The 22,745-nt window shown below is 53.2% G+C and overlaps 3 protein-coding genes across 3 annotated transcripts in view; 1 reads left to right on the forward strand and 2 right to left on the reverse strand.

Moving 5' to 3' along the window:
• Positions 1–9,181, reverse strand: part of Vav1 (vav guanine nucleotide exchange factor 1) — a 43,802-nt gene extending 34,621 nt beyond the window's left edge. The window contains exon 1 of the mRNA XM_005081335.4: positions 8,880–9,181. Coding sequence (XP_005081392.1) covers positions 8,880–9,083 — 204 coding nt within the window. The 5' untranslated portion in view covers positions 9,084–9,181. The remainder of the gene's footprint in view (positions 1–8,879) is intronic.
• Positions 9,182–9,617: 436 nt separating this feature from the next.
• On the reverse strand, positions 9,618–12,556 carry LOC121136753. The gene is made up of 2 exons (XM_040737852.1): positions 12,253–12,556; positions 9,618–11,724 (listed from the first exon to the last, which is right to left on the reverse strand). The coding sequence occupies exons 1-2, from the start codon at positions 12,334–12,336 to the stop codon at positions 11,023–11,025; spliced, it is 786 nt and encodes a 261-aa protein (XP_040593786.1). The 5' UTR covers positions 12,337–12,556; the 3' UTR covers positions 9,618–11,022.
• Positions 11,203–22,361, forward strand: Sh2d3a (SH2 domain containing 3A). Its single transcript, XM_021233716.2, has 10 exons — positions 11,203–11,321; positions 16,168–16,303; positions 17,248–17,597; positions 17,850–17,926; positions 18,885–19,354; positions 19,883–19,998; positions 20,158–20,332; positions 20,418–20,529; positions 20,930–21,115; positions 21,735–22,361. The coding sequence occupies exons 2-10, from the start codon at positions 16,235–16,237 to the stop codon at positions 21,893–21,895; spliced, it is 1,716 nt and encodes a 571-aa protein (XP_021089375.1). The 5' UTR covers positions 11,203–11,321; positions 16,168–16,234; the 3' UTR covers positions 21,896–22,361.
• The last annotated feature ends 384 nt before the right edge of the window (positions 22,362–22,745 follow it).

A 22,745-nucleotide genomic window follows, 5' to 3' on the forward strand; every position in this document is an offset into this window, starting at 1 on the left:
GAACACAAAGCCTGACCCACAAAACCCAGTCAGTAACTGACTCAGCAAGCATGCATTAAGTGTTTGCTCTTTGCCTAGCACTGGCACCGAGTAGTGGATGAGGAAAATGGTGTATCACCAGACGCAACGGTGCTCGGAACCTGGAGGGGGCCTAGATTAACAGGAGGGACTCTCACAAAAGCGATCCGGGTCTGGGCTAGCTGGTGAGTGGTAAGAAACACAGATGTCAGCTGAGGCACGAAGAGACAAGAACAGGCAACTGTACAGCTTTGGGGTGGCGGATGAGAAGGCAGGGCTAAGCGGCAGCCACAGCGAGACAGAAAGGGGCGGACGGTGCGAAAGGAACACCGGAGCTGAGCAGCGTGCTCTTCAACAGTATGGGTGCTTCCACTTTTAAGTCTCCCAGCTTCTACAGCAAGACACACAGCTGGGCAACATATACTCCTGACAAGCTCTACTCAAAAAATAAAAATGCCTAAGGGGTGGTTGGGGTGTGGCCCATGGATGGAGCCCCTGCCTAGAATCCCCCAGAGAAGGGCTCGGGGCGTGGTCAGGGAAGAAGCTCCAGTCTAGAATCTTCCAGTGAGGAGCTGGGGTTATGGTCAGAGGTGGAGCCCCCACCTAGATTTTCCGGGTGAAGGGTTGTGTGTGGATATGCGCACATGACTGCAGGTACTAGAGAAGACCAGAAGAGGGCGCTGGATCCCCTGAAACTAGAGGTACAAATGGTTGTGAGCTGCCTGATGTGGTTGTTGGGAACTGAACTTGGGTCCTCTGAGCTCTTACCCCCTGAGTCATCTCTTCATCCCCACCTTCTTTTTTGGCAAGTGTCTCTTTCTCAACCTGGAGCTGGCCCATTAGGCTGGGATGGCTGCTCAGAGAACCCCAGCCATCCTTTTGTCTCAGCCTTCCCAGTATGAGGATTACAGACACGCTCCATCATGCCTCAGGTCCTCACTTCACTCCCCTAGCCACCTCCTGGCCCCCACACTCCTGTTTTAAAAAGAACAGCTACCACTGGTCCTCCATATCTGCAAGTGGACTGTTTCCAGGACAACCCCATCACCTCCGTAACGAAAGTACACCAGTGTCCCCATTCTAGACCCTTCTCTGCATCGAACCTGCACATCCTCCTGTGATGACTTAGCTGACAGGATGAAAGTGCTGTGAAGAGAGCTGAGGGACAACAAGCTAGACAGTCAGATGACCAACACGGGCTTTCACCCAGTTTGCTGTGCGCACAGAGCCCAGAGGACAAGCTTGAATGTCCTTCCTCGAGAGCTGTTCACCTTGTGCTCTGAGACAGGGGCTCTCACTGGCTAGACCTCGTGGGCTCGGTTAAGCTTGCTGAACAGTGAACCCCAGGATCGCTGTCTCCATCTCCCCAGTGCTGGGCTAGCAGGTGGACATCACACCTGGATTTTTTTTCCCTCTGGGTGCTATAAATCCAAACTCGGAGGCTAGCGCTTTCAAGACCACACTTTTTAAAATGTGGACGTCTCTGAGCCATGGTTGGTTAAGCTCACAGACATAGCACAGTCAGATATAGGGGAAGAGAAGAATCACTCATTTATTCACTTTACATTTCATCTGTGTGTGTGGAAGCCATTTCTTCCTAGCACCATGTGTGGTTCAGGGATAAAACTCGGGTGGTCAGGCTCGGCAGCAAGTGACTCTACCCACTGAGCCATCTCACTGACCCTCATGTCTTTGTCTCTCTAGCACAGTGTCGCCCTCCTGAGGGCACTGATGCGTTCATCTTTTTCTTCCAGCTGTGTACTCCACACCCAGACCTGGGATGTACTCAGTAATTTTTGAATCAGTGAGGAGATGGCTGGGTGAGCAGGAGCCGGGAGCAGTTTAGAAACCCCCATGGCTCTAAGAAAGACTGATTTGCATTGCTGTACATATTCCCCTCTGAACTGGGGGTATTTACTAGCAGAGGAACAGAAATAAGAACAGCGTTCCTCATTACTTATTGAAGGTGGCTTCATTCCCTCCTGTTACCCCCTGCCTGCCTCTTGCTCCTGTGAAGTCCTTGGTCTTTTTTACTAGACTGCTGATTTCAGGACACAGCCAAGCAAGCTGTGGCTATTTCCTTCCTGCCTTCTTCCTTTCTTCCGCTTTCTTTTTAAAATAAATTTAATCTCTCGGGGGTAGGGTGGTGTGTGACGTGTCTGTGTGCATGTATGCATGCATTTGCATGCATGTCAGTACAGTATGGTGCAAGTGTGGCACACGTGTGTATGTGTGTGTGCATGCATGTGTGTGTAGGCCAAAAGAAGTCAGCACTGGTGTCTTCTTTCTTTGGTTGCCCTCTGTCTTATTTTTATTTAAAAAGCAGCCAGTTATGATGGTGCATAAGAGGCAGAGGCAGGCAGATCTCTCTGAGTTCAAGGCTAGCCTGATCTGCAAAGGGAGCTTCAGGACACCCAAGGCTGTTACACAGAGAAACAAAACAAAACAAAAAAAGTTTTTAAACAAATAAAAATAAAATCCTTGGCTACATAGTGAATTCAAGGGCAACCTGGGCTACATGAGACTCTGTCTCAAGAGTTTTGGTTTTTTGTTTTGTTTTGTTTTTTAAATAAATTGTGTTGTACTCAGCTCCCAAGATGGTTTGTTCCATAGCATATGCGTTCTACCAACTGAGGAGAGTCACCTATAGATGACTTAAAAGCTAAAGGCGGGGACAAGCAGGTCCTATCAAAACGGCACACCATTTTCTACAAGAGATCAAATCATAGGCTGATTTTTGACTCCATGAAGCTAGTCTCTCATGTACCAAGGGACTACTTACAGCTTGTCAGAAGACGGTGGGCAGCACCATAGGGGAAAATTAGGGGGTGGGGCTAGGGAAGTGACTCATTGAGCGAAGCATTTGCTGTGCAAGCATGAGGATATGAGTTCGAATCCAAAGCATCAACATAAGAGCTGGGCATAGTGGGGACGCCTGTAATCTCAGCCCTGGGGCGATATGGACAGGAGGAACCCTGACGATCACAGGCAGGTCTCAAAAAAGACAGTAGGGCTGGAGAGATGGCAAAATGTTTAAGAGCATGTTTCTTTAGCGGACCCAAGTCCAGCTGCCGGTAACTCCAGCTCCAGGGGGTTGCAGTGTCTTGTTAGCTGCACACTAACGCACACGTCCTCACAAGTACCCGCACTCACGATTGAAGAGCCCTCGAGGAAGACACCGAGCCTCCACCGGCACGTGTACAAGCCTGCATGCTCATGGGCTCGCATGCGCGCACACAGACACACAAGGAAAACGGCAATCGGTTGAGCAGTGCCAGGAAAGGGGGGATTTCGGTGACGTGTTGCAAACCTTGTTGAGAGACTGATATTTAAGCAAAGGCTTGAAGGAGGTGAGGGGGCAGCCAAGTGGATACCAGCATGAACAGTGTTCCAGACAGAGGAAACAGCCGGCGCCAAACAACTGAGGCAGGACCGTGCCTGGTGCGTTGGAGGAAAGGCTAAGGGGTCTGTAACTGGAGTAGGCTGCCAGAGGAGGGTGGAGCATTGAACCAGGTGTTTGAGGAACCAAAGCTAGGGTCTGTGAAACAAACACAATGCGTGTGATTGCCACCACAGCACCCAACCTTGACTTTTGTCCTTGAGAGGAAAGCAACAATGAATAACTAGAGTCCCATTGATGGGCTGGGGGCGTGGTCAGGGGTGGAGCCCTGTCTAGACTCCCCCAGTGAGGGGCTGGGGGCGTGGTCGGGGTGGAGCCCTGCCTGGAGATCCCCAGTGAGGGGCTGGAGGCATCTCTCAGAGGTAGAACACTGTTCTAGCCGAGGAAGTCCTAAGTTCCCTTGCAGTTGAGACAAAGAGAAATATAAATAGGGAACTGAGTCATGGAGACTTTTCAGTAACTTCCTGTAATGTTTAGTGTCATCAACTTGACTGGATCCGGGGTTGGCTAGGAGCCAAGCATCCAAACACACCTGTGAGAGATTGTCTAACTTCCGTGCCTGCCTGTGGGGGATTGTCTAGATTGCGTTGAGATGGAAAGACACATCATAACTGTAGGCTGCACCATCCCATGGCCTGGGGGCCTGGACCGAATGAAGCCATCACTCATGTCTCTGCTTCCTGACTGTAGATGTGATGTGACCAGCGGCGTCACTCCTGCCTCCATGCCTCCCCTGCCATATAGTCTGTACCCTGAGACTTTGAGTCTGAGTAACCCTTCCTCCCTGCGATATTTTCAATGAAAAAATGTCCTACACACTCTGTGGCATTTGAACTCATGGTCCCCTACTGAAGGCACTGTCTGGCAAGGTTTAGGAGGTGTGGCCCTGGTAGAGAAAGTGTGACAGGGAGGCGGCTCCCAATGCTTGAGCTTGCTCTCTCTGCTTCCTGCTCACTGCTTGAGGGAGGAGCCCCCAGCCTTTCCTGCATCACGACTCCCACCTCCACGGTGTGGACCCTCATCCCTCTGAAGCTCAAGCCTAAACCAATTCTTCCATAAGTCACCTTGGCGATGGTGTTTTATCCCAGCCACAGAAAAGTAACTAAGACACTTCCTCAAGATCCTGCAGCTGGAATGGGAACTCAGGGCGTACCAGACTGCCGACCTCAGGGCTCGACACCGTGTTCCTCCATTGAGCCTGAATTGAAACCTGGGAGACGAGGCACCGATCACTACGGCATACTCGGCTTGTATACCGTGGGTAGCGATAGCTCCTCTGTCCCCACCCAGGTACCACCAAAAGCCCCCTCAGAGCAGAACTGTGCCTCCCTCGCACTCCCGTATACCTAGGGTTAAGAGCCCATGCTGCTTCTGGGCCTTGGCGGGTAGGCCGAACATGCACGAGGCCCTGGGTTCATCCCCAGCACCACATAAGCCAGATGCGGTGGCACACCTGTCATCCTAGCACACAGGAGACAGAATGTGGTACAGGACTATCGTCTGAACCAAACTACCACGCTCCTCATGAGCTCAGCTGTGGCTTCTTACAGACTGTTCCCTTGTAGGAGAAGGGCCAGAACAGGCCATGGCACCCTCCCATGAGCATCCAGCCACTGGCCCCTGCCACTGTATGCAACTCTGCCCTAAGTGTATACGGCCTCGGAATCGCGGCACAGGCAGAACTAGGAAGGTGTAGGAAACGGGCTCCGTCTGCACAGCCATAGCCGAGCTGCCATCCACGAGGGGTGCAGACCTTCTAGCATGGCTGCTTTGGGGTCACCCACACTCCTGCCCCTAACCACCTGAATTCCAAATTGCTGTTTGCGCTCATACACTCAGGGAGGCCATAGCTGAGGGATGGTGTTGGGAGTTCCATTTCCATGCATCCTTACACGATTTCAATCACACAAATGTATCATTTAACCAAGCACATGACTGTCTGGAAGGTTCTGTTGTGTTTGCTGACCTCCAAACCCTGTCTGACACACCAAAGATCACACCACACTCTGTCTGTGCTGCACTGTGTGTGTGTGTGTGTGTGTGTGTCTGTCTGTCTGTCTCCCTGTGTGTGCATCGGAGGACAGATGTGAATGTGCTATCACCACCCACCTGACTGAGTCAGTCTCTAACTGAACCTGGAGCTAGGCTGGCAGCCAGCAAGCCCACAGCCCTGGAGTTGCAGGGAGGGGCTCACAGCCATGCCTGGCTTTCTAATGTGTGTGCGGATCCACGTTTGTACAGCAAACGCTGCTACGCAAGCCACGAAACCCAAGCCAACCACCCTGCCGGCTTCTGTTTTTCAGTTCAGACATGCCACCCAAAGGCTCGACCAGTGTGCACAGGTACACGCCCTCACACCCACCCGAATGGTTTGCTAGGGCTGGAGGCAATGTCTTTTACCCCAACTCCTGCTTCTCCTGCAGTTTAAAGAACCTCACACCCTGCTGGATCTTTAGCTACAGATCTTCAGGCCTTTAGCTACAGAGGAGGGACGTGCACATTTGTGCTGTCTGAGGCCTCTGTTTCTAACCATGATGTTATCGTCCTTTCTGTGGGTCTTAGGCCTTATAGGCACTGACCAGTCTGAAAACGCTCCAATCTGACCTCCGCCACCAATGCTGGGACAGCCACTGAGCACATAGGTGTCTGCCTACCCTTACCTCAGGACCTTTGCACAGGCAGAACCTCCTGCTGGGGTCACCATCACAGGACTCACTTTCACTGCTTCCAGGCTTCTGCTCTAGTGAGGCTTTCTAGATTCCCTACAGAAAAATGCCACCAAGCACCCTTTCCAAGAATTTCTTCAAAGTATGAGCCACTGCCTAAAAATGTACACCCCGTTCTTGTTTTCTCATTGATGTATTTCCCTCCTTCAGAATATGGTGTGTTAAAACATAAGCATGTGTGCCCCACTCCCATAGTCCCCAGCACCAAGGACGGGGCTTGCCCTGCACAGTAACTGTTTGATGGATGGGTGAGTGGGTGGATGGGTGGATGGGTGATTGGGTAGGAAGATGGATGAATGGATAGGTATGGTTAGATGGATAGATGGGAGAGTGCGTAGAGGAGTGGATGGATGGATGGAAGCATGGATGGATGGATAGATGAGTAGAAAGATGGATAGATATGGTTAGATGGATGGGGAAGTGGGGAAGTGAGTGGATGGATGGATGGATGGATGGATGGATGGATGGATGGACGGACAGACGGACAAATAGGTAGGTGGATGGAGGATGGGTGGATGGGTGGGTGGGCAGATGGATGGATTCATAGAAGGTAGATGGATGAATGGATAGATATGGTTAGATGGGTGGATGGGTGTGTGAGTGGATGGGTGGGTGGATGGACAGATGATGTACAAGTAGATGGATGAATGATGGGTGGATGGATGGATAGATGGGTGGGTGGATAGATGAGTCGATGGATGAATAGATGGATTGATGAAAGGATGTATGGGTGAATGCATGGATGCATGGATGGATGGATGGTGGATAGATAAATGATGATGGATGGATGGATGGTGGATAGATGAATGATGAATGGATGGATGGATGGTGGATGGATGATGGATGGATAGTGTATATATTATTTCTTCCCTATTTGCTGGGCAAAGGAGAGTGATGAAGAAATGGAGGACCCAAGTAGTCTTCTCATTCCAACCTTTACACCTTTGTCTCTGTTTCCACCAGCCGTGCCTTCCCTGTCCCATGGGCCACTCTGTCCCTGACTTCATTCTGCTAACAATGTCCCGAAGGCCCAGAGGTGGCCTCCCTAGGGCATCTTGTGCATAGCCCATTGGTTCTCACACACATCTCCACCAGATACAGAATTTCTAAGGAAGGAGAAAAGAGCTGAGACTGGGAACCACAGAGACGATGGATGGGGAGGGTTAAGGTGAACTCTAGCCCAGCCTGAGGCTTCATACAAGAGGATATTAGGAGCCAGAACAATGGGAAAACTCCTACTGACTCTTCAAAACCCAGCCTAAGTATCCCTCTCTTCATAAGGCCTAATTCTCCCAGGCAGTGTCCTGCCCACATCCCCAGAGCACATAGGCCTGGGACCTATCTTTTTCTGTCTCCTTGTGCTTAAGAGCTCTTTGTGGGCCAGAGCCAAGTTCCCACCATTGCCCGGTACATATTAGGACTATCGTTGGAACTCAGCAGGCCCTCTGGGGATTAACACCATGCACACTTGCCCTCCACAAAATCAGCCTTGCTATGATGCACAGGCATGGAGGTTCGTCCTTAACTCTAACTGTTTTCCCAACAGCTGCAATTGCCACATCACAGACTCCCTACCAGAGCTGGGGCCCAACGTGTCCCATGGCCACTTCCTCAAGCCCTTAAAGCTACTGGAGTTCAAGCAAATGTAGGCAAATCTCTGATGGCCTGTAGCCAGCCAGAGGGACAGTCCATGGAGGACTGTGGGTGCTGTGTTCCCTGTTCCCCTCAGGGAAATTGTAACAGATCCAGGGGCCACTACCACTGACAACTACATGGGACCCCTCACATGAGGGAAGAGACCAGGCCCCAGCCAACCACTGTTGGTCATTTCCAGGGAGAGCACCCTGGGACTTGGAAGGACTGGCTGTGCTGGTCTCAAAGACGGAAGGCAAGATGGTAGACAACCCTACACCAGGACTGCGCTCTTCAGACCCCAGGGCAAGACCATGTTCTCTTAGACACAGCCCATATCCCTCAGCCTCCATGGTAAGGCTATGTACCCCTCTGACTTGAACCTATGTCTTCCATTCCTAGGGCTATCAGACCCCCTCAAAACCCAGCATCAGCCCCTCCCGAAACCCCGGGGAAGCAGGGAAGAGAGCACAAAGCCACCAGTCACATTTCCCCCACCGCCCCAGCCACATTCAAATAAGGATTTGAATATACTTCCTAAGTACATCTGAGCATGTCCCCCCTGGAAGGGTGGAGAAGGGCCAGACTCTGAGTTACCCTGGACCTTCTTGGAGTCCCAGGCCCGAGCCCTGCCTTCAATGGGCCCCGCATGGGATAGGCAGAGCTAAGAAGCCACGGGGCATCATAACACTGCAGACCCCCGCCCTCCGGGACACACAGCCCAGAGAGCCCTGGCAGGAAACGGAGGTGAAGGAAATGTGAGGAGGAAGGAGGGGGGACCGGAAGAGGAGGAGCCCCAGGTGGGGGAGAAACTACTGAGGGCCTCTCTTCAAGGCCTGAATCTGGTGGCTCCAACCTCATGCACCCTCTCGGCTATCCACAGGGCACCCGGGTGCCCCTAGGCCCCCTCTAGATGGGTCCCAACAGTTAGCCTGGGGTTGGGGGAATTTCCCCCTAGTTTGCCAGGGCAGATGCAAGCCAATACAGAGTCTGTAAACCCACCCAGAGCCCCGTTCTTCTGAGCACCACCCCTTAGCCAGACCCAGGCCTGGAGAGGTGCTCCCCCAACCCAGCCGTGCCCCGGCATCACCCAGCAGGCTCACCTGGGACATCTGGGGCCGTAGGTTAACCTCCCGCAGGTTGATGGCTTGGGGAAGCAGGTTGTTAAGCAGCTGACACAAGAGGACACCATCCCGGAGTGCCTGTGCCAACTCACACACCTGGGCCCCCTCCCATGTCACACGGTGGCTGGGAGGCAGCACCCGACACTGGATCAGCCAGTGGGTGCACTGTCGCCAGAGCTCCATGCTGGCTGCCTGCCTCTCCCCCTCGGGGAGGCCCCCGTGCACCCTCGCGCCCCACCACCACCGCCGCTGCCTGCCCCAGTGGGGACAACTACAACACCACTTCCTCTTCTGTGACTGTAACTGTCGGCCTGGAGGTGGGGGGTGGGGAGGAGCTGTGGGGCGGAGGGGAGCACCTGCAGTTCCGTCCCCACGCCTTCCACGCACTGGTGTGACCTCGCCTCTCTCCACCCACACTGAGCGGACCGGGCACCTGCAGCCACTACCTCCTCCTGCCTACTCTGGCTCCTCCTGGTGCCCTGTGGAAGGCCCTGGTCTCTCACAGCCTGTCCCCGCTGCAGCCCCCAAAGGGCACCCTTGAGCACAGAGTTAAGTCTCAACCATCCCTCCTCTACCCATAGTCCTCTATGACTCCTACTTCCTTCTTCCACGGGGTCAAAACCCAAGAGTTCCCTGAACCTCACATGGCCCTGCTCACCCTGCCTCCACCCACAGGCAACAGTAATGGACGCAGTGGGGGAAAAAAAGAGCCGGGCATTGGTGGCGCACGCCTTTAATCCCAGCACTCCGGAGGCAAAGGCAGGTAGATCACCCTTCCCTGTCATTCATTAATTCGTTTGTTTAACAAATATTTACTGCCTTCCTACTCACTTATAATCTAGCTCCTATTATTAGGAGCTAAAATTCCCTTGGCAGGGAAGCCTCTCAAGGATTTAGCTCACCAGGTTCCAAATAGCTCCCCTCCCCTAGTGGCCTTTTCATCCTTATGGCCACTAGGCGGTGCTAGACCGCGTCCCTGGAACACCCTGAGTCTGATTTACATAGCGGGAAGAGGGGAAGAGGTGGGCACAGCCTGGAAATCTTCCCTTTTGCAACTCTACAAGCAAGGGCAGTTTCCATCCCCTATTTTTGGCATCTGTGACTTCCTACGCATCCTCTCCCTCTTCTGTAAAATGGGTAACAATTTACTTTCTCTGCTCATGGTCAGGGTCGGCGATTACCGGGGGAGGCCAGGCTGCAAAAAACGAGGCAGGCTGGAAAACATCAACTAGGGCTCTAAATTCAAATTCAGTCCCTACCGCTCCCAGGCTGGGGTACATTTGCATGAATGGCTTAGCTCCCCCACTCCCGTGCCTCAGTTTCTCCACTGGGATATGGAATGCTTTAAAGAATCTCAAGTAGCCCAGACTGGCCTTGAACTTCACAATGTAGCGAAGGCTAACTGAACTCCTGATCCTCCTGCCTCCGCCTCTCGAGGGCTGTAGTGACAGGTGTGCACCCTATACCTCGTTTGTACAGGGCTGGGCTTAGAACCCAGGGGTTCGTACATGCTGGGCCAGCGCTCTATGCACTGAACACCCACCACAGCCTGCCGTACTAGTGAGTTTTGAATAAACGTGGCCTTTTAACAACTGCTTATCGCCTCTCTTGCCGCAGATTTGCAAGCCCCAACTTCCTCTACCTCCGTGCATCAGAATGGAACCCTCGGTCTTCATCCTGGTCCCAAACTCCCGCCCAGCTCCGTCTTTGATGGAGGCTGTCGCCTTTCCGCACAAGTCTCCCAACTCCAAACCCCAGCTGGGTGGGGATGGGCCCGGAGGAAGCAGCAGGTTTGATGCCACAGGCTAGGACTTCCCTGAACTGACCTGGATCTCTGGGGATTTGGAGAGACACTCTCAACTCGGCCAGGTCCTAGGGAGACATGGCATGTGGGAAAAGTCATTCTAGGGATGAGTGGCTTGAGCGCTCTCCGGCGTGCACAAAGCTGGGAGGTTCAGTCCCCCGCACCGCGCACGGCAGGGCACGACTGTCATTCCAGCCCTCGGGAGACGCAGGCAGGAGGACCAGGAGTCCTCGGATAGGTAGCTGAACGCTCTAAAAGGGGGGGTGGGCAGAGAAAGAAGAAAAGGGAGGAAGAATCCCCAAATCACGGGGCGCCTGTCTAAAGAGCGGGGCTACTCGGAGTTGCCAAGGACGAGGAGTCTATAGAGAACACGACGTACACCCCCACTCGCACACGGACGCCGCGAGCCGCAGACAGGTTCCAAGGGGGCGGGTGAGCACCTGGGAGGTTCCTTTGGAGGCGGAGCCCGAAGGGGCCGGGGCCAGGTGCTAGGGCTGGGCTCCAGCCAGGTGGAGTGCAGGCGAGGCTGGGCCTGGCTGGGGCGTGGACACTGCGCTCCTCAGCCGCTGAGCCTCCAGATTGAGCCCCGTCGGATCCCCCCCAAGAGTCCGGCCCAGGTGAGTGAGGGGGTGGTCTTTGGTAGATCCAGGGGTCCCTACTGATCGGGGTGGAGCCGTCAGCTCCCGAGGATGCATCTAAGAGAGTCTGCGGGGGACGGAAGAAGTCTCCAAGTGAGTGACTGCGTGTCATGCGTGTCCGGGAACCCGGGTGTGCCTTCGGTGGCCCTCGCGCAGCTCCCAGCCTGTTTCCTGCTCTCTGCGGAAACACTCTCAGCTTCCACTTTCGTGTGCGCCATCGCAAATCCGGAGCTGCCCCTCCCTGGCTGGGTGGCCCCAAATCCTTCCTAAAGTCGCCTGTGGTCGCTGGTTTAAAATGGGGTGCGCTCTTTATGTGAGGTTCCCCTCCGGAACTACTTTTCTTTCCCTCTGGTCCGTCCTCGCTCACGTCAGCACCTTGGTCCTGTGAAAACATCAAAAAGCCACCCGCCTAACTGCCTCACCCTCACCTCGCCACACCACCCGGGCATCCCGAGCTCTGCCTTGTTACCTCAGTGCAAACCTAGGTCTCAGCCCCCAGGTCCTGCCTCCTAGAAAGGACCTTTCATATTTAAAGAACACCATGCCCCGAGGTCCTTGTCCCTGCTGCCTGCTAGCCTGAGTTGCGTCCTGGAACCCACGTGAAGACACAGGAGAGAACCGTGTCCACTGACGTGCGCTCTAACCTTCCCCCTAGAACCTTAGCTCGCCCGCACACAATAAAATCTAAATTAAAAAAGAACCCTGAACCTCTAGCCTTCCTTGCCACTACAAAATCTTCTGTTTCGCTACTTGCACCCAGAACCCTTAGAAATGATCTTCGTTCATCTGTTGGCTGTTGGTTGTAGCTGGGGATGGGGTAATTGGGGGTTCAGGGTCTGGGACAGGCTGCTACACAGTAGGTCTTAAATTACCATATTTGCTCAGGGTGGGAGGTGAGACCCAAACTTACACGAGAGCTTGGTCCTGCTTTGCCCCCATTCCTGCCAAGGTGACTGGAGAACCAGGAATTTGTGTGGTTCATGACCACAGCCATGGACTCCACCCAGGTGACAAACAGGAAATGTGCACGTTCCGGAGCACACCTGACTTCAGGTGTGCAATGCCTTGAGGCAGCTCTCTCCAGGACCCCGGGGCCCCAGGTCTCAGCGAGCCTAGCAGCTGAGGCTGCCCTGCCCCCTTTCCAGGAAGTGGTGACTCAGGGGGCAAGAATCCTGCTGCATACCTCTCTGTAGCCTCGGCCAGGGCCACTTCTAGACTCCAAAATAGATAGATAGATAGAAAGACAGACACACAGACACATAGATAGATAGATCAATCTTGGATATATATATATATATATATATATATATATATATATATATATAGAGAGAGAGAGAGAGAGAGAGAGAGAGAGAGAGAGAGAGAGGATAGATAGAAAAGACAGCCAGCCCTCTCTCTCACCCAAGGTGATTTGTCTGACAGATATTTGAGACACAAGCTGGGGCCTGTGGAATAATGTCAGATATTGATGTACAGATTAAGATACATGGGACTAGGTTAAATATAGATTAATTTTATTCTGAGAGAAGCTATTTACATAAGAAACTGATGACCCGCAAGTTGCAGCTCCAAGGATCCACACTCAGGACGCTCTCTGTGACCTGACTGAAACCAAGGGTGAGCTGGGGTCTGAACCCCCAGACCCAACCTTCCCCCTTCACATCCACACCCCCGTGACCACGCCTAAACGGGAGTGGTCAGTGCAGCAGGTGAGGCGGGGTGGATATCTCCCTACAGTCTGAGATCTAAAATCTAACCATAATATACTAACAAAATAGCTGTGCTCCCAGATACAAGGAGAAATTCTAAACGTAAACTCATCACTCGCAGACCAGTCTCCAAGTCTTGTGTACCATCGTGAAGACTGTGTAGGACGGTGGGGCTGCAAGGCCGTGGGAGAGTGCTCAGCACACATAAACCCAACCTGGGGGCTCACACCTACACCCCAGCACTGGGGAGGTGGAGATAGCAGGATCGGGAATTCAAAACCATCCTGGGCTATATAGTGAGCTCCGGGCCAGCCTTGGCTACATGAGATCTTCAAGACTAACAAACATTGTGTTCTGCTGGAGTAATATATTCCTGACATATTGCACCTTGGCAAGGAGCCCTCAAATGTGCGGTTGCCAGCGTGAGACGACTCTAACTTTATTATTTGATTCTGTTTTTACTACTTGGGATTTTTTTTTCAGATTGGGTCTCACTCTGTAGCCCAGGCTAGCCTTGATTCATGACCCTCCTACTTCAGCCTCCAGAGTACTGAGTTTACAGACATATGCAGCCGTGCCCAATTTAAATGATGGTAACTACAGTAAGCAAGTCACTTATGATCAGTTTTATGGGTATATTTGCTATTTCTACATATACAGTGTTTTCCTTTATATGACATGTGTGGATGTCAGCCTACAGTGGGCAGTGCCACTCCTAGGTAGGCGGACCTGGGCTGTATAAGAAGCTAACAGAGAGCCAGTGAGCAAGCCAGTAACCAGTGTTCCTTCATGGTTTCTGCTTCAGTTACTGTGTGTGTGGTGTCTGTGTGTCTGTTTGCTGAATGCATGCCATGTGGGCAGGGGATGTGGGTATGTGTGTCTCTATGACTGAATGGGTCATGGGGGACATAGATGTGTGTCTCTGTGTAACCAAATGCACTTCAAGTAGGGACGGGGCTGTGGGTGTGTGTGGATGTCAGAAGAAATTCCCTGAGGCTGAGGGTACAGGCTATTGTGGGTTGCAGTGTGGACGCTGGGATCTGAACTCAGGTCCTCTGAAAAAGCAGTTTGCACTCGTGACTGCTGGGCCTTCTGCCTGAGTTCCTGCCTTGACTTCCCTTGGGGACAGAGTGGGACATGAAGTGTAGCCCAAGTAAATCCTCTTCTCCCCCAGGTTGCTTGTGGTCAGGGTTTTCTCACAGCAACAGAATGGCAAAGTAGGGCAAATGTATATTGGTTTGTTTCTTGTAATATATACTTACTTACAAATAAGTGTATTGTACTTATTTGTATACAAAACTTTCTCGTCTGAGCTGGAGGCTATAGTTCAGTAATAGAACTCATGCTTGTGAAATGAGGCTTACACTATCAGCACTGAGATATTTAAGGCTGGGAGGCAGCTCAGTGTCCGTACCTGCAGGCCACCTGCGAGGCCCCAGGTTCAAACCCCAGCAACACACACACACACACACACACACACACACACACACACACACTAGCTGTGCAGACTGGCACACACCTTTAATTGCAATGACCGGGAGGCAGAAGCAGGAAGATCTCTGTGATTTCCAGGCCAGTCTGGAATGCATTGTCAGTTCCAGGCCAACCAGGTTTGTACAATGAGACCCTGTTCCTATACATATTTATATATGTACGCTCACATGTGTGTGTATGTAATATATACATGCATGTAAGTATGGTTGCAGATTGCTTGTTTAATTTACCACATGTGCTCATATTATTTATATCTACGTATATACATGTGTGTATATATGTATGTATGCTATCTATAGTGTAATTTGAGCTGTGATACAATGTGCACTCTTCACAAGAGGCCAGTGTAGAATCAGCCTAGAAATCCATCCACACATGGGTGGGAAAGATATTTGACCCAGCACTCAAGAAATAGAGGCAGGACTTTAAGGCCAACTGGGCTATAAGATCTCCAAAAAGAAAAAGTTGGAGAGGAATAAAAGGGGAATCTCCTGTGTATATATAATGGAATTAAGAAAATATGCCATTTGCAGGAAAATTGATGGGACTGGGAATTGTCATGTTAACTGAAATAAGCCAGGCCCAGAAAAACAAATACTACGTTTTCTGTCGCATGTAAGACACATATAACCAAGTACTTATACACACACACAGGCACATACATGACATGAGACAGAACAATGGGGTGTGCAGACAGAGAGGGTCATGAACCATGCAGACATGATTCCATGAGAAAGAGTGCTTGCACAAGTGTCCCCTGTCCCCAAGCAAAATGCTGGTCATGGCCACACAGTGCAGTAAGCCCAGCGTCGGACAGGCAGAGGCAGGGAGTCCAGCCAAAGTGGTAGCCTTCTGATTGACAGTGGAACCCAACTCAAGTTAGACAGCAGTAGATGCCCAACATCCTCCTATGGCCTCAACACACGCCTGAGGGTGCAAACACCTGCACACTCACACACGTACGAACACACACGTGCACACACCACATGTGCACAAATGTTTAAATAATAGAGAAGGCGCGAGTATGAGCAGAACACGCCTTACACAGGTGTGAAGCTGTCATGACAAAACCCACTGTTCTATGTGCGGAGTGTGGGCTTATTCTAGCTTCATTCCCGATGCTTCTCTGGCGATGGGATAAGACGTGGGCCAAAAGCAGCTCAGGAGCTGCGAGGCTTTCCTGCAGCTTCCACAGTCCTTTGCCGAAGGCAGTCAAGGCAGGAGCACAAGCAGGAGCTTGGGGGGGGGGGGGCGAAGGATGGAGAAACACTGCTCGCTGGCTCGCACAGACCCGTAGACACGTAGACCAGTACCACCTTCCCAGGAGCCGAACTATGCCACCCACAGGGGACTAAGCCCTTCTACACAATTAACAATGAAGACAGTCCCCCGCAGGGATACACACATGTAAATCTGACCACGACAAGCCCTCACCCGAGACTCCCTTCCAAGGTGACTCTACGCTGCATAAACTTGATAATTAAAGCTGACTAGAGAAAAACTAGAATGAATGAATGAACGAATGATGAATGAATGGGTCTGCCACTTTCAAAAATAAGATGAGGAAGAAAGGATAAGACCCAGCCCCTCGGCGTACAGGACTCATTGCTCCCATTTTGCAGATGTAAAAGACTGAGGCGGGGGTGAATGTGCAGAGTTCAGCCCTGATTGCCTCCACCCAAGAGCTCCATGCAGGTGCCACAGGATAAAGACGACCTTGCCTGCCAGCCCTGGTACCACGGTCAGCTGTCTCGACAGGTATGGACCCTGCGGGCTGGTGGGAAGGCTCTCCCACACTGATGTGGGAAATCCTGGGTCTCAAATGAGCAACTTGGAGCCGGGGTCTGTTGGGGCCGCCGTGCTGGAGGATTGGAGCCGCTCTTGAAGCTCGGCTGAGTGGGAACTGTAAGGTGAAGTGAAATGACCCCGGGATACTGCTGAGGGTGGTAATGGAGGCTGAACAGGCCCCCTGTGTCCTCTCTTACCCCCCCCCGTCTGTCTCCCCCTCTGGCCCCATCTCTCCCTGGCACTTCCCTTTGAAGCTGAGCCACCGTTTGTCCGTCTCCTTGGTGTCACATACTCAAGAGCCCCGAAACACTGAAACCAGTAAAACTATGGCAAACAGAAAGCTAAGTGATTGCCCAGCAATCAGACATGCTGGGTCCAGATCCTAGCCTACGATTTACAGTCTCTGGGACTATGGACAATGTGTTTGAATTATGTGAGACTCAGTTTACCAACCTATAGAGTGGGGGAACAAGACAATTCCTCTCAAGGTTGCTGTGGTGGAGCACACCTGTAAATCCAGCACTCGGGAGGAAGAGGCAGGGAGATAGATCTCTGTGGGTTAAAGGCCAGCCTGGGCTACACAGTGAGTTCCAGTCTAGCCAAGGCTATATAGAGAGACCTTGTCAAAGTAAGAAACACAACACTTCTTAGAGCCAGGTAACTTGATAAACAACTCAACCCCAATACTCTAGGAAGCTGTGCAGTTAAGGTCACTCTGGATTGCGTAGCGAGAGTTTATCTTAAAAAAAAAAATCAGTAATTCTGGGGTTCTGACCCAGAAGTCGAACACTGGCCTGGAATCCCCCAGTTTGGGGCTGTGGGCGTGGTCAGGGTGGAGCCCCTCCTTCATGGTGGCTTTTGTCCCCTGTGGGAGGGAAGGTTCTGGAAACATGCTGCCCATTCTGCATCCTCAGGGAGCTGAAGCCCTTCTACGACAAGACGGCGACTTCCTTGTTCGTGCCTCAGAGTCCCAAGACGGCTACCCGGTAATCTCCTGCCGTTGGCGAGGCAAGACCCTCCATTTTGAGGTGTTCCGAGTGACACTGCGGCCCAGGCCTGGTCGCCCACCGGCCCTCTATCAGCTAGAAGATGAAAGGTTTGCCAGCATGTCGGCCCTGGTCCACAGTTACATGACCCGCAGACAGCCACTGTCTCAGGCCACAGGAGCTGTGGCCTCCAGGCCCGTGAGTCGTCAGAGGCCACTGACACGCAGCTTCAGTGAGAATGTGCTCACAGACAGCCTGGCCGCCACCAGGCCTCTCAGGTACTGACCGACAATCTCAGGCAGGCAGGGTCTCATGGAGCCCAGGCTGGGCTCAAACTCACTGTGTAGTGGAGGATGCCCCTGAACTGCAGATCCTCCTGCCCTCTGCCTCTGCCAGCCTACTCGCAGAGTTAAGAACTAAGAATTAAGAACAGAGCCATCTCTGCAGTGGCCGGCAGGTTGACGAAAGTGGTTGGCAGCCTTTTCTCCACACAGGCTGGAACCACAGCCCTTTGCACCTCTGTCTCCTAGGCCTAGAAAGTGGAGTTTCAGCCAGCCTGCAAATTTGGACCATTCTGGAAGAGGCGAAGAAGATGGTGCCAAAGCAGGTGAGGGACCCCCAGGGCCATGGTGCCTCAGAGATTGGTTCTGCCGTTCTCCCCCGGGTGAGCTCAGGCCCCTGGATCTACCTCTTGGCGCCCTGGTTTCTTGCTCTGGTCAACTGAGAGCCCCTTGATATTGTCACAGGGTCATAAGTGTGTATTCGTGTGTGTGTGTCTGTGTGTGTGTGTGTGTGCATGCAGACATCAGGCCTGGGTCATAAGTGTGCATTCGTGTGTGAATCTGTGTGAGTCTGTGTGTGTGTGTGCGTGCATGCAGACATCAGGTCTGGGTCATAAGTGTGCATTCGTGTGTGAGTCTGTGTGAGTCTGTGTGTGTGTGTACACACGAGCACGCATCAGGCCTGGGTCACAAACATGAATTCACATGTTTGTCTATCAGCCTTAGTCTGTATTCACAGGCGTGTGTCAGTCGAGATACTTAAGAAGCCAAGACAGGAGGGTCTTCAGCTCAAGGCAATCTAGACTATCCACTGAGCCCTCCCTCAGGAAAAGGTGGGGGGGAGGGTGTATGGGGGAAGGGGAGATGGTGTAGTTGGTAAGGGGCTTGCCACACTAGCCTGAAGACCTGAGCTCGAATCCCCAGAACGCATGTTTTAAAAAGTCAGGGGTCTCAGGCCAGTGGCACAAACCCTGATCAGATAAAATTAGACCGATGATGCCTGAGGGACAACACCTAACTTCATCATCCGCTGACATCCGCGTGTATGTGCATGCATAGCCACACGAGAACACACACACATTAAATTTCAAATGTAGCACCCAGAATTCAGAACATTCCCCATGGGCTGAAAGTTTGTTCTCAAGATGGCAGAGGTTGGGAGGTTGGGGAAGGATCCTCGGTTATTGGGCTGAACCAGAGGCCGAAGCAGGCTAGCCAGAGGCTTCCATCCCACTCTGCCAAGCTGTCTTCTCTAAGCACACCCATATCCCCCCTTTGTCTCAGGAGCGCCCCCTGCTTTTAGATCTGCCCTACATCGGACAGGCAGCGAGCCCACACTGCTGAAGGCCCTGCCTCACCTGGGAACTATGGCGGATAGTCTCAGAGCCTCTGACGGACGGCTTCACATGAAGGCTCCCTCCAAGCCGCTCCGGACACCCTGCCTGGCCTCTGGACACCCCTCAGCATACTGCGAACTCCTCCCCCGAGTGCCCAGTGCTCAGAGAGCGACCCCCAGTGCAAGCTGTCCGGAGCCAGAGGCCTGGTGGGAAGTCGAGGAGGAAGAGGGAGAAGCGGACAGATGCTTTGTAAGACCACACTCTGAGGTCTCATTCTGCATCCCTGGCCACCCCTCCCGCCTGCTGGGCCCCCAGAATCGGCCCTTGGACCCTACAGTCCTGAGTACTCTCCGAAACTTGTTGGTGGCACACCATCCCGGGAGCACCGCTCTACACCTGCTGCTGGTGGATTGCCAGGTGGGTCATCTGCTAGGATCCTCCACCGGCAAGGCTGGGCTAATCTGTGGCTCTTCTTGGGGAATTGTGAGCAAATGTCTATTCACCATAGCTAGGGCACTGGCGGCAGAAGGAAATGATTCCACCCGAGTCTAGCTTAGTGAACCGCAGAGTTTTATGAGGTTACTTCCTGGAGTAGAGGTGAGAGGTCACTCACAGGAGCACCGGTGACTCGGAGGGAGGCTGCGTTACATAAAAAGCCCAGTGCTAGCTCGGGTACCCGCTCACAAATGCCGCATCCCTAGCGCCCCCTGCAGGCAGCCCCGGAGATTGCTAGTGCTTATGAATCTCGGGAAGCTTGCGAGCTTCAGAGCCTGCCCGAGACCTCCAGGTTTCCTCTACTTCCCTAGCCTCGTGCTTTCCCTTCTCATCCTAGGGGCTTCCCTATTCCGTCCAGGAGGGAGTGTTTCCGTTAGGAGGAAATGGCTTCACTAGGGGATCATCCCCAGGCTTGGTCTGTTTCACGTAGCTTTGTGTTCTCTTGTCAAGGCTGTAGGCCTGCTGGGGGTGAGCAAGAGTCAGAGGCGTGCCATGGGCGTTGCCTCTGGTCTAGAGCTACTCACACTTCCTCATGGTCATCGCCTGAGGTTGGAGGTGTTAGAGAGGTGAGGTGTGGGGCGGGGCGTGTGACTTCCTAACCCAGCTTCTACTAACGTCCCCCGTGGTGGTGGTGGGGGGGAGGCGGCTGGGAAACCCACTTCCTGCCCCCACTCCCTTCACAAATTCTCCTACTGTCCCCAGACCCTTGCATTCCACCTCTGCAGGATTGAGACCCTGGCGCTGGCCGGGGCCCTGGCTGTGCTGGGTTGCCCGGGGCATCTGGAGGAGCGCACGGCTGCTCTGAAGGGGCTGGTGGAGCTGGCGTTGGCGCTGAGGCCAGGAGCGACAGGGGACCTGCTGGGGCTGGCTGGGGTCATGGGCGCCCTGCTCATGCCCCAGGTGCGTTGGGGACGGGGATGGGGAGGACGCCTGACTGCGGGTGACAGTTAAGAGGGGACTAGTTGGGGCTCCTGTCTCTGTCCAGGTATCCAGGTTAGAGAGCACTTGGCGTCATCTACGAAGGAACCACACGGAGGCTGCGCTGCTGTTTGAACAAGAGCTAAAGCCTCTGATGCGGGCTCTGGATGAAAGTACAGGTGAGAGAGGGCCTGGGCTGTGCCTTGCCTGCCTCGGGACCCCTCCCCGCCCCAGGCTCCCTTCCCCGTCCCAGATTTCACTTCTCCCTCTTTTAGGCTTTCTGTTCTAGGCTGCCTGCTCTGCCATGCGCTCTTTGCCTCCTTTTCAGCTCCAGGACCCTCCCCTGGCATATGCCTGCTCCATCCCAGGCTTCTCCCCGCTCTAGGTCACAGGCTCCTCCCTCGCCCTGTGCTTAGGCCCCACCTCTTTAGCTAAGCCCCTCCCCAATCATCTGCACCTTCCCTCCCCTAGCCCCGGCCTGGCCCCTCCTCCCCTGCCTTTGGCCACGCCCTTGTGACCACCTAGGCTCTTCTCTATGCCCCACCCCACCGTCTCCAGCGGACTCTACCCCTCCCACAGGGCCCTGCAACCCAGGTGAGGTGGCCCTGCCACACGTGGCACCGGTGGTGCGTCTGATGGAGGGCGAGGAGACCTCTGGGCCGCTGGACGAGTCCTGCGACCGACTGCTGCGCACCCTGCTCGGGGCGCGACAGGTGGCCCGTGATGCACCCCGGTTCCGCAGGGCGGCAGCCCAGCGCCTGCAAGGTGAGCAAGGGCCCCTTGGAGGTCACCTGGTCTAAGGTGGAAACAAAGTCTCAGCCAACTGGGACGCCACACCCCCGGAGGAGGGGCTAACCCCAATCATGAACCACAAATATTGCTCTCCACTGTAAAAGGGACCGCTGAGCCCAGCAGAGCTACACCCATAGTGTGCCACCCCAACCTCTGGCCTGGGAAGATCTAGGCCCGTTGGGGTCCCCTCCAACATGACCACTTCCCACCGACCTGAGTCCAGCCCAACCTCCAAGACCCTTCCTTATTCTGGGTAATTGCTAAGACCCTAGGTGTCCCCACCCTCCAAAGGGACAGGCTCAGCCCAAGGTTGGCCGAGCTGGATGGCCATATCCTTCAATCCCACCTCCAAGCACAGGGTCTAAGGCAGGGCTCCCTGAATAGCGGGCCTGGACTGGCCACCCTCATGCCTGGAGCTGTTCTGCACCCTGCCCTCACCCCTGGAGAGATCAAGAGGCCCCCTTCCTCTGCTAACCCCTGCCCAGGCACTCCCCACTGGCTCCTAGGGATCAAAGTTCCTAGCATTAAAAGACAGATATAGGGAGAGGCCTGAGCCACACCCCCAGCGCACCGCACCTGACTCTGCCTACAGGATTCAGGCCCAACCCAGAACTACGGGAGGCACTGACCACCAGCTTCCTGCGCCGCCTACTCTGGGGAAGCAAGGGGGCCCAGGACACTACAGCCCACCGCCTAGAGAAGTTCCAACGTGTCCTCAGCATCCTGTCCCAACAACTAGAGCCTCAGGGCTGACGGCCAGGCCCCCATTTTAGACTTGAGAGACCCCAAGGATGTGGCTCCCAGCTATTCAAGAGGATATGAAATGAACTTGGTGAAGTGGTCTACACCCGTAAACTCCAGCAGTTGGGAAATGGAGATGGGAGGATCAGGAGTTCAAGGCCAGCCTCAGCTACTTCATAGAGTTTGAAGCTTGGGCTCTATGAAAATTATGAGAAAAACGTTTTAAAAATATGACCCCTCCTGGGATCAAAGTTTACAAGGATGTCTCTTAAACTGGACCCCAAGAGACTGGGGTATGATAGCTGCCTCTAGTTTATCAAAATACCTACTCAAGTACCCAGAGACCAACTGTCACACTCCCATATATACCCCTTATTCATCCACACATACTTTGTGGGATACCCAGAGAGCAACCACTTGGTGAACACGTGACTTTTCTAAATAAAAACACCTTAGAGATTTGGTATCAAAGTTCAAATCTGACTCTACCTCTTAAACGCTGTGTGACTCCCAGCAAACCACTTGACCTCTCTGGGCTCTCTAGGGGAATGCGGCCAGAATGAAAGCTGATGCCTGGTAAACAGTAGGTGGGTCCCAAGCATTGGTAGCACGCACAAGAAGGGCGTGCCAGGGTGTACCTAGGTTCACCTCCACATATTTCCTGTATGGCTCTGAAGAAAGGTGATTTTGGGCACTGGAGAGATGGCTCAGGATAAGAGCACTGGCTGCTCTTCCAGAGGTCCTGAGTTCAATTCCCAGCAACCACATGGTGGCTCAAACCATCTGTAATGAGATCTGGTGTCCTTTTCTGGCCTGCAGACATACATGGAAGCCGAATGCTGTATTCATAATAAATAAATAA

The sequence above is a fragment of the Mesocricetus auratus genome, unplaced genomic scaffold, assembly GCF_017639785.1.
Source record: "Mesocricetus auratus isolate SY011 unplaced genomic scaffold, BCM_Maur_2.0 Super-Scaffold_100676, whole genome shotgun sequence".
NCBI classification, from domain to species: domain Eukaryota; kingdom Metazoa; phylum Chordata; class Mammalia; order Rodentia; family Cricetidae; genus Mesocricetus; species Mesocricetus auratus.

Coding starts and splice junctions, on each gene's coding strand:
- LOC121136753 (XM_040737852.1), bottom strand. CDS start 12,336: ATGGCTGTGGTCATGAACCACACAAATTCCTGGTTCTCCAGTCACCTT. Junction 11,725..12,252: donor AAGCAGGACCAAGCTCTCGT/GTAAGTTTGGGT, acceptor ATGTTTTCACAG/GACCAAGGTGCTGACGTGAG.
- Sh2d3a (XM_021233716.2), top strand. CDS start 16,235: ATGCAGGTGCCACAGGATAAAGACGACCTTGCCTGCCAGCCCTGGTAC. Junction 19,999..20,157: donor AGGTTGGAGGTGTTAGAGAG/GTGAGGTGTGGG, acceptor CCACCTCTGCAG/GATTGAGACCCTGGCGCTGG. Junction 20,333..20,417: donor GCGCCCTGCTCATGCCCCAG/GTGCGTTGGGGA, acceptor GTCTCTGTCCAG/GTATCCAGGTTAGAGAGCAC.